The sequence below is a fragment of the Brienomyrus brachyistius genome, chromosome 12, assembly GCF_023856365.1.
Source record: "Brienomyrus brachyistius isolate T26 chromosome 12, BBRACH_0.4, whole genome shotgun sequence".
NCBI classification, from domain to species: Eukaryota; Metazoa; Chordata; class Actinopteri; order Osteoglossiformes; family Mormyridae; genus Brienomyrus; species Brienomyrus brachyistius.
In genome coordinates, this window is record NC_064544.1 from 1939398 (window position 1) to 1955883 (window position 16486).

A 16486-nucleotide genomic window follows, 5' to 3' on the forward strand; every position below is an offset into this window, starting at 1 on the left:
TGGTGTTCCAGGAGGTGATGCTGGTGACCATTTCTGCTTGCTGCCATCAGACGACGCCCCGTACTTCTTCTCACTGTTGGCTGCCTCATCCCCAGGCAGCAGCCATGATTTGGCACATAGATGCAACAGGACGTTTATATTCATATATTACATGCATCACCCGCATTTAATCATTCCATAACTCTGCAGAGTTGCCAAGTAAAGCAGTCTCTTACGCATCTTTTTCTTCTTCTGGTCCTCTGTTGTTTTTCATCTTGTACAGGCATCCACAAGTTAAGAACCTCTAACTTACAGACAACTTGTACTGAACTGCCATAAAGCCTATTGTATAAAAAAATGTGTCAAAAACAATGGTTTATAATAATGAATGCAGACGCTACTTTGTGACACTCATGAAAACATTTCCGTCTTTGGCCCTTCATTGGCTCGAGGTGCAGTACAGCATGCAGTTATTTTATTATTACTATATAGTTATGTACTGTATTATTTTTCTGACTTACCTACAGATTTGACCTAAAGATATACTTAAGCAACAGATATTTTATGTAACCTGGGTACTGCCTGTAATTGCCTTTGTGTTTGATGTCGCAACTGTCTGCACACTGATCCACCTCTCTTACTCATTTTGTTAATTTTTTTTTGAATTTTTTTACTTCGTCAGAAGTACACAACCAACCATGCGGGAAATGTTATCGAACCAGGCACTGCAAAAAATAACACTCTCCAAATAAGACAGGATATTTTCACTTTATTTTCCATGTCACCATAAGACATGTCGGTTTAAGCATTTTCTAACAGCCTACAAAGCAAACTGACGTAGATCCGTATGTAAATGTAGCCATCAGATTTAAATCAGGAAGGAGAAACAGTGAATTTACTACGTCCCGGACCCTAAACAGGATATTTAGATTAATTGTTATTCACAAGCAGCTTTGACCTTCAGCCAAAGGTTGTGTTGTTCCAGGCCACATTCTCAGCATCCATGTCCACAAAGTTCACGTAGATCCTGAAGGGGATAGTGCACCAGGAGTGATTACATCATTTAAAACTGGCTTAACGTGAACTATATGATAAGACAAGTTGCAAAATTCAGAGACTCTATATTGCTTAATATCAATATGAAAAGATTAAAAGAAAACTATATATCCGATTAGTCAAACGGCTTGCTTTTTTAACATGCACACACAGAACGCGATGGTATCCAACTCAAGTAAATGTCCGAATAAAATAAGTATGTGTTTTTGTAGATTTCGGCAAAGTGTACCTTTCAGGGGAGATTCCCAGGTGCTTATTCAGCAGACCACATATCAGTTTGGAGTACTGCTTGTTCTGCGATCCTCCGATCTTTCCAATGCTGTGTAGGAAGCAGAGCGCGCACGGATCGGGCTTCCCCCCAAAGGTCATCATTTGGCCGGAGTTAATCTGCACCGCGACGTACTGGCAAACACAAGACAAGTTACACAACAGCCAGGCAAGTACATCAGCCTCCCAAAATGACGGGGAAATAAGCCATCACTCGATCAGCAAGCTGTGCCTTGGGCATATCATCACGTCTTTTGCAAACATCTGTGTGATTTCAAAGTAGGTCAAAATGCCATATTTCACGCTAATTAAAACTCTGCAATCTATTAAATTTACAGCATTATACTGTGAATTAAATAGTCATTTCTTATATAATTCTAAATGCATATACGTATAGAAGTGCGAAACTTCCGGAATGGAGTGACCGTTCTGTGACCATCGAATTCCGTGACCCTAGAGGTGCTGCTGCACACGTTTGCAAGATTCCCGTTCACGTGCATGAGCAGTCTACGCATTTTACGCAATGCAATTTAACTGCGTGTTCTTGCAAATAATACAGGAGGCTACGAGAGTGGATATGTCTCAGCTCCAAATCAGGTCGGCAGTGCTGTGTCTTAATTTCCCCGTTTGTTCGGGGGAAAGTTTATTTTAAAGTTATCTCCACTTCCTAATGCCTGTAAGTGACATTTCAAAGACATAATTGTGGAAAAACAACAGGATATTTCTGTGTCCCAGTTTCATCATGTTACTTTAGACAACTTAACTTCTGTCTCACATTCCTGGTACTTACACAACTCTTACCAAATCAGACGATGTAGCCAATTTTGTGGTGCAACATATTCTGTATGCATGTCTTTTTTTTTTTAATTGTTCAGTTGTTACATTTATTAAGGTTTTGGTTACTTTAATATACTGGGCAATACTTAAAAATGTGAACACTCATGTATGTTGAATTCACACCTTCATTCTGCGGAGGTAATGCTGTAGAATTGGGGAATTATTTCTACGTTTCAAATCATTGACCAAATTCCATCGGAGCATTTTTAACACAGTAACAGAAAAGTAAGCCTTGTGATTAGGATCAAGCACAGACCATGACAAAAAGGTTTCATGACCAAAAAGAGCTGAGACTTTACTGTGGATGAACCATGGCACAGGGATCGCGATATTTCATAGCAGCCACCAAATCTCGTGACCTGAAAGAAACTTGGGGTGAAAAAAATCAGACTCTGCAGTCAAAATAACTTCAGATGACTTGTCATCGTTGTACAAGATAAAATTAGAAAGATTTCATAACTGTTTTGCGCCATCCACCTTCTTCGGAGGGGTCACAATATTTCATAACAGCCACCAAATCGTGTGACTCCAAAGCAACTATGGAAAAACAAGTCCCTTTTAATGCGGGATGGTCCAGTATAATACGGTAAGGAGGACTTTAAGTTCCAGCACGAGACGATCACGCATTATACGAGACGAGTGGCGACGCTACTTTTAATTGCGACAGTAAATGCAGCGCGCTACAATATAGAATACGCTGCATCACAAAACTGGCCGCATTAGGTGATTTAGTAAGAGATGTGCAAGTACCAGGAATGTGATACAGTTAATTAGGCAAAAGTATGATGATGATGAAACCGAGAAGCATCTGAAAACTATCCTGCTATTTCCCCACAATTATGTCTTTGAAATTTCCCTTACAGGCATTATAAAGTGGAGATCACTTTAAAATAAAAAGAAAAACAAAACAAAATAAAGCATAATAAAATATGCTTTCCGGTTCTTACCAAAGGACAAACCAGGACACAAGTCCCAAGTTCATTCCTCCAAATGTGTGCTGTAAGTCATACTTTAACCCATTAAATCAAATTCTCTCTCCGGCACCTACATGTATCTATACTCAAGAGGCAGAGGAGTATACAATAGTCATAGAAGGTACGCTACTGTAGTCTCTTGGACAGGGACTAGTCAGCTATCGTACCACCTCTACAGATAAAGACAATATTTGAACTATTCGTGTTTTAAGTAACTATGATCTACGTCAGGGGTGCCCAACTCTAGTCCTGGGGGGGCCGGAGCCCTGCACATTTTTGGGTTTCCCTTCATTTAACACGCCTGATTCAACTCCTTGTGCTAATTACCACACAGCTCTTGAGCTGAATCATTTATGATGGAACAGGGAAATAACGAAACTACATAGGGCTCCGGCCCTCCAGGACTGGAGTTGGGCACCTCTGACGTAGATCATAGTTACTTAAAAACACGAATAGTTTTTTAGGAAACCCTGATCTACGTACTCAAACTTGCTTTCTGCTCGAGTCCCGAGTGCGATTTAGACGTATTTTTATTCATCAATGCGACCCCTTACATTACATTCAGAAAATGCACTACCTGTCCAGCTACATTGACAAGGCTAACCCACCTGCACAGGTTTGCCCATGGCTTTGCTCAGCTCCTCCGTGGCCTCAGACATGAGGGAGGCTGGCACAGCATCCTTCGCCACATTGGTGTTCACGAGAAACATAGGCATCGTGGCTCCGATCTGATCTTCTGATTGCAGATATACAGCTACAGAATGAAACTATATATGGTGACACGCTAAATGTGCTTTTGTCCCTTCCCTGCAACTTACTGAACATTGAATGACTCGATCTCTTATGTGGGCGTATTCTAGTTACAATTTACCCACAATACACCGCTCACATGAATTTGACAAATCAGGGAGGCTGATAGGCAGGGCGGGCCGCGCGTGCTCCGTGCGGACAGGCAGCATGCGAACGCACTGAAAATGCAGTAACTATATAAAATACACGCGTTTTTTATAGTGTATGTGACGATATTTGGAAAATCAGTGTGCAGCAAGTGTAAAAATTACGAATCCAGGCAGAAACGTATTTTTGTAGTACTCTTAAACCTTACAATATCGTCGATGTCGCATCAATCAACAAGAACCACGCATTACAATTACGATGTACCTGGAAGCACAAGACCTAAGTTCAGTACAGGACGATCACTCGCAGACAATTAAAATTAGTGACATCAAACCTTTCGCACCTTATACAATTCACCCGCAACTAACCGACTGCGTATTCATGCGTGCAAATATTTTTATGTATTCTACAATTTTTTTATCAGTGTTGCTGCTGTAAAATGATGCATTTCATTAAGAGAAACAGTATGAACTTAAATCTTTATATTTTCGTTGTATTTGTTAGCATGAGGCTCAACTTCTGAAACATTAGAATTTAAACTGCTACAAATCTACATCAATATGTTAAGCAATATAGCATGAGAAAAAGAAAACTATAAAACATGTCCTAGCCTACACAATTCAAGTAATTTCCTTAAACACACATTTTGCACAGATTAACAAGATAGGCACAGTGTCAGTTCATTTTAAGAATAGTGTCAGATTTCACATTTTCCTTTGTGGTGCTGCCAATAATATTGTGCAAGGTATCAGGAACATCTAAATACATGACATGTAAGATTCATTAACATATACCATCTCCTTGAAATTGAATAAAACATCTGTGTGATTTTAGATTCTGGGATTGAGAATACCCCTTTCCACATGACTTACAGATGTAGGGTTTCTCACCAGTGTGGACACGCATGTGTTTACTCAAATCCCCAGAGCACCTAAAACACTTCCCACACTGAATGCAACAGTGGGGTTTCTCTTGTGTGTGAATACGCTGGTGCATTTTCAAACTCCACGACTGCCTGAATTTGCTACCACACAGCATGCAGGCGTATGGTTTCTCTCCAGTGTGAATACGCTTGTGTCTCCTCAGGTCGGTGGGAGAAACAAAACCCTTCTTACAATGGGTGCAAAGATAGGGTCTCTCTCCTGTGTGACTACGCTTGTGGATTTTGAGATTGTAAGCACGGTTGAATGTCTTCCCGCACTCAGAGCAGCTGTGTAAAGCATCATCCCTGTGAACGCTGACATGTCTCTCCAGATTCCCCCCACTGTGAAATTTCTTCCCGTGGTAGCGAGAATAAGCAGAACTCTGTCTTTTGTCCTGTTGCGGTTTAGTCCGGAAATCCCCCCTAGGTGAAGTTATCTGGAATTGCGAGCTACTGAAGAGTTTCTCCGCATTATGGCTTTGGAGATGAACATTTAAATTGGCGATGCTACTTGTGGCATAACCACAATAAGGACAGAAGTGCTGATTTTCAATTATGCTAATATTAAGGTCATTCTCTGTGTATTTCTCAGGTGAGATCCAAAGGCCATGGTTATAAGATGGATGCATTTCCAAGTCCTCTTCATCCACTGATTGTATTCTATACTGTTTCACATCAGGACTGCCAGTAGTCTGGGGATAGGAGATTTCTTTCACAGGATCTCTCATACTTACAGTGCCGCGAGAAGGTCCTGAAGACGAGCCACGCTGAACATGAAACAAGTTGTCCAAGGTGCGGATATCAGCACTGAAGGTACCCTGCTCAGCTTTAATGTGACAAGACAGTTTCTTGTTCTGCAGTTGGCCTCTTCTAGTTAGTGAGTCTCCAAGGCCGGGTTTGTTCAGGTCTATGTATGGGGTGATGTACACATCCTTTGGCTCTGCCTTGAGAGCCTTGGCAGTGAGGTAGTCTGTGTTTTTTCCTGTTGAGTCCCGCTGTTTTTCACCTTTCAGTAAATCTGGTTCAGTGGGACTCTTACTGTGACACGGAACACAGACCTCTTCAACTATTGGACAAAAACACAGGGTAAGATATATATGCTGTAATAAATATTTGAGTTATTTCTCAAATGCAGAAAAAAAGAAGTTCAGCACTGTTGTGAAATAGTAATAACAGGAAAATTTCATCCTTGATAAAAAATGTATGTCTTTTACATGACATTATGCAAACACTTGAAGCCACGAATTGTTTTAAACACAAATAAAATCACCCCTGGTAAATGCTTACCCTCCACACTCATTCTGCTGCTCTGGGTCTCTCCTTTGTGTATGACATCAAACACGTCCTTTTCAGTATCTGTGGTCTGTGACAAAGATAAAAGGGTACACACTAATCTTCCACATTGAAAATCCTGTAAACACAGTAATAGATAATAAAAGACATTCTGCAAAATTCCTAACAATGCTAAATTTACAAACCTGGCTTATGAACAGCCAACTCTTTGGTTATAAGGTACTAAGCATGGCCTTTTTCAATGTCAGAATTATAGCCAGTAATAATATCTAGAAATATGCAAGGCATTTCAAACCTCTGCGCTATGTGTGGGACTGGCAGCAGCCTCCTCCACATCCACTGCTGTCCAGGGAGCAATACTCCAGGCTCCCTCCAAATGATTGTTTTCCTTGACACCACCTTCCTCTATTCTCAAAATGAAAGAATTAGAGGTCAGAAGCATCCCCTTGTTGCCATCTTTGGTTTTCTAGTTGGGTATTACTACCAGACATACAGAATGCAGATGGTGACAGGTCTCATAACACATATACATACTGGAAATACATGCACAGTTCCAAATGTGGGTGACAGAGGAGCCTCAAGTGTTTAACAGTGATGCTTGCAAATACTTATAATTTTTGCAGCTGCCATTAAAACGTTATTAATCTCAACCCACCAATTTCCGTCAGTGTGGGAACAGGACCCATCGCCACAGCGGAGAGTCCAGCTCCACCGCATTCCGCACACTTTGCTCTCATTCTTTGCTCTCGATCCCTCCATCTCTTCTCGGAAAACTGAAGCCTCTGTCTGAGGCTCTCCACCTCCTTTCTGCTCCGCACTACCTCTCCTTGGAAACTGCCCTCCACCAAGGTGGTAATTTCTTGCACGGCCGCTTTCAGGACCATTTCCATGATGCCGGAGAGCTGTGCTTGAAATGTGAGAATGTCCTCCGACATTGTATATAGTCTGTTACAACAGAATAGCGACGTTTCTCACCCGTCGGTCAAATTCCCCAAGTTCTTCTTATGAACAACTGACTTCTCAGAAACGATTAAAAAAATGAGTTTACGCGATGTATTTAGTTCGCTATTTATCTGTTTATAATGTAGTAAACATTCAGTTATTGCCCCACATATATAAAGTGTCCAAAATGGTTATTTTAGTCCATCTTTGCATCTATATCCTTATTCTCTCTTCATTGAAACAATGAGGATCGACACTGGATATTCTTAACATTATTTGCTACCCACCTACAAAACAATAACTGAAAAGATATTTTAGAATGAACGACACTTTTCGAAACACAAAAACGCTGATAGCATTCAGTTAGTTAACTGACTCAACAGTAATCATCTTACCGAAACCTAATGCTTATAAATCCACTGGTATTTTTGCACTGTCAATACAGCCTATAACATTTTCGTAGCTAGTTAAACCCAGAGATACTGATCTACGTCAAAAAAAAACTCAAATTACGGATACCGAAAAGGGACAAAAGGAACACACCCCTTATTTCACGCGACTATACTTTCTCTTAATATGAAACTTATATATATAGAAATCCAAATGCAAATTAGTATTTTGCGTTACTACCCCCAAATTATTATGTACTAAAACAACAGTTCGTTAATTACTACGCTTTAATCCTCCAAATGCACCTAAACAAAAAGTGTAGGTGCATTTCCCAATAAAACGACAAAGCACTAAAACTACAAATTCTGCAGATACTTGCGTTCGGCGCATGATTGTGACATTACATCCGTCAATACGCTCGCCTGTTTGTGCTTTTTTTTCAGATTCTACGGTAAAAAAAACGCGCACGCTCAGTTACCAACATCCGGAACGCAAATACTGTGGGTGATGATGAAAACACGGTGGATTAATAGACAGGATAAAGAAAGTATTTTATATTAACAAATATCGTATACATACAGTGATTTTAGTGATTTGAGCAACATCTTTCGTTATTTTTTTAATTCAATCGTATTTTCGATTCGTGGTGTATTCATTACCCGCATGTTGCATAAAGCGAACTTGCTATGTTTTTTTGTCAGCAAACGATTATTTGCTTGGATTCATTGCCATGATATATATGTTGCCTTTTCCAACTCACTCCGATTACTTTAAAGTTTGCAGTTCTGTTCGACTAGTTAACAATTTGGCTGATTCAAGCACTTTTGTATACTGGTGATGCTTGTTCTAAGTTGCAATTTAAAACATTAGCAGAAGTCTTACTTGATGAACAGTGGACAATATTCATATTGCGAAAAGAGGATCTTCAGCCATTTCGATCTTCTGCATCGGTGACCCAGGACCGGTGAAACACTTTTATATATTTTTGTTCGAAAGAAAAAGTAATACAAGGACTGTGCCCGAAACCGTATGTGTGAAATCGGCGATCCTGGAGTCATGGCTGACTCCGTGAAGACCTTCCAGTCCCACCTTACTTCGGTTATGGATAGCCTGGTTAGGGCGTCGGTGTGTGAGATCACGAAGCTATTTCAGGATACTGTCAACGATTACCTGGTGGAGATATCACTGAACAGGAAGGAAAACGAGGCCCTGAAGTTAAGGCTAAGATTGACTGAAAACAAACTGAGAAATGAACGGAAATACGGGATGGGGTGGGCAGCGAGCCGGCGCAGCTCCAGCCTTCTGGTATCAGACGAGAGTGGGCGGAAAAAACGAAAAATTGAAATGAGTAGTAAGTCGAACTGAACGTATTATACGAATTCAAAGACTTCAAAAGATCAGCAATCTCTTAAATCATTTTAGTCTTTAAACAGCATGTGCAACATATTACTTGGTATCCGTTTCTGCCTTCGGGATTCCAGTGATTTTAAATGGTACATGACAACCTAAAATTGAAGTGTAATTTGCTTACATGGCCAGGATTAGACAGAAGGGGTTAATACTCTAGTACAAAAAAGAAACTTATTTAGTTTCTTACGTTTTAATGGTGTGCCACTTGGACTCAAGCTTTGTGTCTCTCCACCTCACTACAGGAGTTAAGCAGAGGACAGGTGGTACTTTTGATAAGGACTGGCCAGCTAACCCTTGGGAGGCAGGGAGCGCCCCCACAGGGGAGACTGGTGAGGAGCCACGAGACGTGTACCTTGTCCAACTCCCGGGAGGAGGCGAAGAGGAGGAGGAAGACGAATGTGCCCGCAGATCAACGGAAGAGACCACCAACATCAAAGAGGAGGTGAGGCTGGTTTTATTTACGGATCATCAGTCCCATATTTTGCTTACATTGCTCTCTCAAATGTAGCCTAGATTTTGCTCGCAGTTTATATGAAATACAGCTGGTCTTGGTTGTTAAGCATTAGACATCGACGTAGATTTTTTACATATTTACACAACATGTGTTCAGGATTCATGCAGCGTACTTAGAATTTCATAAAATCTCTTCTCTACTGCAGTCCACAGAAATGGAGGGAGGATACAGACCCGAATCTCTTCGACTGATACACGAAGCACTTCAAATGGATCCGGTTGACCCAAACCTTGGTAAATTTTTCACACACATTCTCAATTTTTGTATAGCCAGGGAAATATGAATGAGATTTTAAAGGATAGGGAATATACCCCATAGAGATTATTTTCAGTTGTGGGCACAGCTAACCGAAAAGTTAACTTCAAGTAACATTTAATTCAATGATGTTAAACGGATAAACCCATAAAAAAATTTAGCGGAAGCTAAAGATAACCCCTGACTTTTATTATATGAATTTAGCATCGGTTTGATATTGGGCTATGAAACCTCTAGAGAGCTGAAAGTGTAACCCGTTTATCAATCTAGTTCCTCAGGGCTGAAGTTATTACCTGGGCATATTCATGTTTTAGCCAACTTGGGATCGTTGGGTTCTGTAGAACCTCTGGAATACATTTTCTTTCAATGATATTCGAGTTGCAAGGTACGCGATATTGCCAAAAGTATTGGGAAACCTGCTTTTACACACAGATGAACTTTAATGACATTCCATTCTTAATATATAAGCTTTAATATGGAGCTGGCCCACCCTTTGTAGCTATAACAGCTTCAGCTCTTCTGTCCACAAGGCTGTCCACAAGGTTTAGGAGTGCGTTTGTGGGAATTTTTGACCGTTCTTCCAGGAGAGCATTTGTGAGGTCAGGCACTGATGTTGGATGAGAAGACCTGGCTCGCAGTCTCCGCTCTAATTCATCCCAAAGGTGTTCTGTCAGGTTCAGGTCAGAGCTCTGTGCAGGCCAGTCAAGTTCCTCCACACCAGACTCAGTCATCCATGTCCTTCTGGACCTTGCATTGTGCACTGGTGCGCAGTCATGTTCATGTTGGAACAGGAAGTGGCCATCCCAAAACTGTTCCCACAAAGTTATGAGTATGAAATTGTCCTAAATGGCTTTGAGTGCTGCAGCATTAAGAGTTCTTTACAATAAGCAGTTGACGGATTAGCCGAATCCTGCCTACCACTGAAGAACTTTTATGAGAGATATTATCTTCCACAGTCTTACGTGGAATGCTCATGGTTGTTAGCAGTATACTTTTCTTCTGCTCAGAATAAATGTAGAATCGAGTTTTCTAGACTTTCCACTGAGAAATAATACACAGTCATCTTGTCATTAATGACGTGAAGTTTGGGCGCTGCGAGGTACAAAGCAAGTGCTGCTCTCAGCTCCTCCTCTCACCCTTTTCACCAGGAAATTCAAACCCTGTGGCTGGAGTTCCCGTGTCCCGGGAAAGGGCTGCTATGGAACAACCTCATTGTCAGAATGAGTGGGGCACACAGCTTACATCTGCTGATGGTCCTGAGAAGTTCACAGAGCAACACAGGGCCAGACATGGTATGGAGGAGCTCAGCGGGTTGGAAACCGCCTTGAAGGCCGAGCGCAGCAGCGAACATCCGGCCCCCAGACTCAACCAGACGGTATCTGAACATAACAACGAAGACTTTGGCATCCAGGCTTCGGAAAGTATAGTTAACGCTCTGGGAGACCTGGAATATGTTATGGCTCAGAAGTACATTGGACTGGATGGCTTGTGCAGCTCCGAGCAAGAATCTGGACTTCAGGCTGGCCAGCCAGCTGACAGGGACACCGATGGCCTGCTGGAGATGCACAGTCGACTGGGGCCTGTGCTTCCTCATGTAGAGGTCCGAGGATTCGCTTCCATGCGTGTCAAAGATGGTCTTAGGTCGCTCTCTGCAGTTGGTGGGGAGCTGAGGTCCAATTGGCTGAAGAGAATGAGGGAGGGAGAAGGGGGGAGTGTAGAGAGATTGGCTGCACAGCCTGCTCAGATAGAGCAGGGGTCAGGGGGCACCCACATCACCCAGCCTGTGAGTGGGAATGTAGTTGAACCTAGTGGAGATCCGGGGGAATTTGTTCATCTTTGCAACCATTGTGGTAATACCTTTAATACAGCTGCTGACTTGGAAGACCACCCATGCCTTCATTCTGCCCAAAACCAGCAACACAGCTGCACTCTGTGCAGGAAGAGCTTCAGCCAGGCCTCTCAGCTGCGGGCCCACATGCGTCTGCACACTGCGGAGGCCGAGGAGAGACCCTACCGCTGCACCCAGTGCAGTCGATCATTCAGCCAGTCCTGGAACCTCAAGAACCACGAATGCGTTAATTCCGAGGAGAGGCCGCACCGGTGCGAGTTGTGCGGGAAGCGCTTCACCCATTCACGCTCCCTCGAGAGACATCAGCTGGTGCACACTGGTGAGAGACCCCACCGATGTCCTCAGTGTGGACGCAGTTTCAGCCGCCTGGGTAATCTGGAGCGACACCAGCGTATTCACACAGGGGAGAGACCTTACGGCTGTGCTGCTTGTGGAAAGCGGTTCAGCCGCGTGGAATACCTAAGGAGACACCAGCAGATTCACACCGGAGAGAGGTCGGCACACCAGTGCGGTCACTGCGGGAAATCTTTCAGTGAGGCAGAACAACTGAAAAATCACCAATGTTTTTATAACATTTAGTAGGAATCCTTTAGTATTTATTCTAATGGTGACTATTTCACACAGCCATTTAAATCGAGTTTGCAGCATTCATTGGGTGAAAAAAAACCTTTTTGGAAGAAATTCACAGGTGTATGTTTTGTGACATAAATGACAGTGGTGGATTTGGTAGATAAGTGAAGTTTTGGATTCTAAGAAAAATGGCGTAGTACTTTATTTATAATATTTAGAATTTATCCGTTCAGTTTAATAATCATCAGAGAAAATGTATACCATTGTTTTATTCAATGTTGCTGTTTAATACAAATTTTCTCTTTTGTATTATTTCTTGCGTATTACATTAATAAATGTAAAATGTTATATTGGCTTGAAATGACCCTGACTTTCATTCATGCTTTTCTATGGAATATTTGGAATTAAGGAATTAATTTTCTTTGTATTGAATATTAATAAGCTTAAGAGACTAAGAATAGTAAACTTTTAACTTCATTCCGAGGAAGACCACTGTACATTACAGGTAATACGGTAAAGGGAATTGGTTCACATTGAAAGTACTTCCGGGTGAAGGGTAAGGACGCAAAAGCAAGTCTGTGACGTGTGAATATATAGGGGGCGGCTGCTATAGTGTTTTGGGAATCTTTAGCATAACGACGAAAAGAAATTTGGGACTGGTTAATTTACACGTGTTGCACAAAGGTGGAAAATTATGTCTGAAAAATTATTGGGCTTTCAGTCAGAGCTCGCTGCTCTTATGAAAGTTTTAGTCAAAGCGGTTGTGAGTGAAACAACAAAACATTTTGAGTTAAGCGTCATCCATCCGAAGGTTGAGACAGCTAATATCAAAAAAGAACGAAAAACTCAGGGTGAAGCTTTTTAGAGGATGCTGGAGGCTGCTTCAAACCTGAGAGTGTAGACGGCGAGAAATGTGAACGTATCACCCATGTGTGTTATATTGGCTTAATCTGTAATCAGGACGGCAGTCAGCTTTCTTCATTTTAAATGCCCTTTTCTGTTTGTACTCCTGAATTAAATGTTTAGAATTAAATTGTTTTACTAGGTAAAACTAACATAAATATGTTTAGCGACACTTGCGAAGGGCTCGGATTATAAACCCTGTAGACGAAAAACAGACCGAAGGACATTATAAGCATATTACACCAAAATGTGTTCCTTCACTTGCATTTAATAAAATCTGTTGTAAGTAGTTACAGCTAAGGTGTATTATGTTATAAACTATATTATGACACTGTAATAATTCACATGCATTCGGGTCACAAAGAACCAATCATAATACAAATGCATTTTGAACCATATATAAAAAGTATTTATTTTTTTAAATCCGCGACCCACTGAAAGTGGTTACATAGCCACTTTTGGGTCGTGACCAGGTTGAGAACCACTGATATTGATAAATGCAAACAGTATAGAAATGCCAGTCTGTGGAACACTCTTCATTGTCAGTTTAGTTTAAAGTCACCAGGGAGAATTGTGGGAGGAAGTCAGAGAACTCTGAGAAAATCTATATTCTGAGGCTAGAGTACTAGTCAGCAGTGTAAAATCAGGGTTAAGTCCGCCATTGCAAACTCTTAGCAGCAGTGAATATTAGCAACATTGTATTCAGTGTATGAAATACTCTCTAGTGCAAGTGTTCTCCAACATTTTCAATGATTTCAATTGGTCTCGTTTTCATCCAAAGGCTGCTGCGACACCGGCTGGGAACCGTGATGCTTCTACATGGGAGGAGCATCGCTTTAAAGAAAACACACGTCATGTGCTCTGCAGCAAAATGACAAAGAGCAGGCAGGTGTGGATCTACAGGAACTCCTGCTCCACCCCAAGCCACAAGCCTCTGCCCTGTGTTCCGGGATCATGATTGGAATCCACGACTTCACCATCTTTGACATGACATTCCACTACGTCACAATTTATCTGCGACGTGAGGGCGAAGTTGGTCTCCCTGCCGACGATTTTGCTTCATTCGTAGCTCACGTTCGTGAAGCAAACCAACCTTGAAAGGGGTCACATACAAATGGCGTGTGATTGAGTAGACAGCATGATTGAGAGGAGGTTACAAGACTGAAACATGAAACATTTATGTTCCAGTTGAGAATGCAGGGAGCTCGCTCCAGTTCCAATTCTGTGTGAGGTATGTGGGTAAACTTTCTTTAGGCACTTAAGCAATCTGAAGCTGTGTAAATCAATCTGAACTGGAAAAACCTCTGCAGATCCTACGGTGCATGACCTCAGCTATTTTACCACACACGTATTACTCAATAGCCTGGACACAACCACCCATAGAAAGGCTTAATTGCAATATCCTCTGCATTTTAGCATAAAGACATCATCCATCTATCCATCCATTTTCCAAAACTGTACTCTTTGCACATGTACTCTTCATTGGAGGTGATTAACAGACTTGACCATATTCAGGGTGCTGAGGAGTCAGGAGCATATCCTGAAGGCTACTGGTTCAAGGCAGGGAACAACCCAGGAGGGGGTGCCAACCCAGCAAAAAGACATTAAAACTATAAAATAACATATGGAATTATTCACTTACCAAAAACGTATTAAACAAAAAATAATAATTAGATGGGGGAGCAGCTCTATGGGTTGGGACTCAGAATGTCGGCAGTTCAAACAACAACAACAAAACAACAAATTTATTTTTGTATAGCTCATTATCATAACATTACATCGTCTCAAAGCGCTTTACAGCATCCGCACCCAAAGCCCCCAGTGAGTAACCCAGAGGCGACAGTGGCAAGGAAAAACTCCTAAGAAGGAAGAAACCTTGGGAGGGACCAGACTCAAAGGGGGAGTCCATCCTCCAGGGGGCAGCAGAGGAAGCCCTAACCCTAACCAGACCCAAAGGGGGAGCCCATCCTCCAGGGGGCAGCAGAGGAAGCCCTAACCCTAACCAGACCCAAAGGGGGAGCCCGTCCTCCAGGGGGCAGCAGAGGAAGCCCTAACCCTAACCAGACCCAAAGGGGGAGCCCATCCTCCAGGGGGCAGCAGAGGAAGCCCTAACCCTAACCAGACCCAAAGGGGGAGACCATCTTCCAGGGGGCAGCAGAGGAAGCCCTAACCCTAACCAGACCCAAAGGGGGAGCCCATCCTCCAGGGGGCAGCAGAGGAAGCCCTAACCCTAACCAGACCCAAAGGGGCCGGCAGGGATAGTCAAATAGGAGAGATGGTTAAGTGCCAAGTCACACTGTCCCAATCATAAGATTTGAACCCCTGGGTCGGTAGAGTGATCCTACCATTGAGCCCTTGAGCGAGGCCCTTAAGCCCAATTCATTCAGGGACCGGCTGACCCTACTGTTTCTACGCCAGTTGGTTTCTTGTTATTCTTTTCCAGCTGTCTTGAAGGAGAGGCCACATATCCTAAGTACTCATTGTTCGCTCTGCCTTCACTCTCTGGTCAAACTCTTCCAAAACCATTTCTCCTGTGTTTAGGTCAGGTGGCCAGACACTGCCGCGCTCTTTTGTTGGCAGCTTGGCACGTCCAGATTTTTGACTGTTACTGTACATACTTGCCGATTATTGCCTTCTGTGTTGGATATGTAACCAGTTAAAACCTGACTTTTGATCTCCTCCGTCTCTGTCCACTGTCCCTCGTTCCTCTTCCTATTTTTTTTCCATCCGTCTGTTCTCTAGGTACAATACGGACGGTACTATGGAGTAAAAAAAAAGAAAAGAAAGCCACTCATTTGCTGGGAACTGTATCCCTTCCCACCTCTATGGAAGAAGAGCACTGTGACCACACTAACCATCCAGACAGGCCATTAAGCAGCTACGATCAAACAGCTGCAAGACCTGAAACATAGTAATTCCCAAGGACTTAAACTTTATTTTATGATGGACTTCACTGAGTAATCAGCAGTTGCATGGGCACATGGCTGATTATCTGTTCTGATCATTGTATTATTTTATATGGTTAGATGACAGGGACAGCAATTTCAGCTGCCTGGGCGATCTGGAGTGACACCAGTGTATTCACACCCGGGAAAGATCTTACGGATGCCTCCCTCGTAGCATTTTGTGACATAAATGACAATGCTGGATTTGGACTCCAAGAGAAATGGCCTTATACATGGTAAATACTTTATCAGCTCAGTTTCATATAGAAAATGTATACCACTGTTTTCAATAACATTGCTGTTATGTACAGATTGACCTTTTCGTTTATTTAATGCATATAATGTGACATTAATAAAAGTAAAATGTTATATTTGTTTGTAAACGTCACTGACTTTCCTTCACGAATTTCTTTAGTGTATAATGTTTGGCTGGATTACCTGCCGCTGGCATTCCTCAACGAGACGTAGAAACTGAAAAGTTGT

The 16486-nt window shown here is 42.2% G+C and overlaps 3 protein-coding genes and 1 long non-coding RNA gene across 5 annotated transcripts; 2 read left to right on the plus strand and 2 right to left on the minus strand.

Moving 5' to 3' along the window:
- Positions 1–728: 728 nt before the first annotated feature.
- mif (macrophage migration inhibitory factor) lies at positions 729–3979 on the minus strand. Its single transcript, XM_048970691.1, has 3 exons — positions 3722–3979; positions 1265–1437; positions 729–1006 (listed from the first exon to the last, which is right to left on the minus strand). The coding sequence occupies exons 1-3, from the start codon at positions 3827–3829 to the stop codon at positions 940–942; spliced, it is 348 nt and encodes a 115-aa protein (XP_048826648.1). The 5' UTR covers positions 3830–3979; the 3' UTR covers positions 729–939.
- Positions 3980–4477: 498 nt separating this feature from the next.
- LOC125704677 (zinc finger protein 79-like) lies at positions 4478–7996 on the minus strand. Of its 2 annotated transcripts, XM_048970602.1 has the most exons (5): positions 7563–7996; positions 6881–7170; positions 6521–6630; positions 6220–6295; positions 4478–5998 (listed from the first exon to the last, which is right to left on the minus strand). In XM_048970602.1, the coding sequence occupies exons 2-5, from the start codon at positions 7158–7160 to the stop codon at positions 4794–4796; spliced, it is 1671 nt and encodes a 556-aa protein (XP_048826559.1). In that variant the 5' UTR covers positions 7161–7170; positions 7563–7996; the 3' UTR covers positions 4478–4793. The 2 variants fall into 2 exon arrangements, with proteins under 2 accessions (XP_048826559.1, XP_048826558.1); XM_048970601.1 differs by having other exon boundaries at positions 6881–7996.
- A 590-nt stretch (positions 7997–8586) lies between these two features.
- si:dkeyp-121d2.7 (zinc finger protein 233) lies at positions 8587–12509 on the plus strand. The gene is made up of 4 exons (XM_048970598.1): positions 8587–8908; positions 9210–9409; positions 9627–9714; positions 10885–12509. The coding sequence occupies exons 1-4, from the start codon at positions 8587–8589 to the stop codon at positions 12162–12164; spliced, it is 1890 nt and encodes a 629-aa protein (XP_048826555.1). The 3' UTR covers positions 12165–12509.
- Positions 12510–12740: 231 nt separating this feature from the next.
- LOC125704726 (uncharacterized) lies at positions 12741–16374 on the plus strand. The gene is made up of 2 exons (XR_007381219.1): positions 12741–13340; positions 13840–16374. It is a non-coding gene; the product is annotated as an uncharacterized LOC125704726 (long non-coding RNA).
- The last annotated feature ends 112 nt before the right edge of the window (positions 16375–16486 follow it).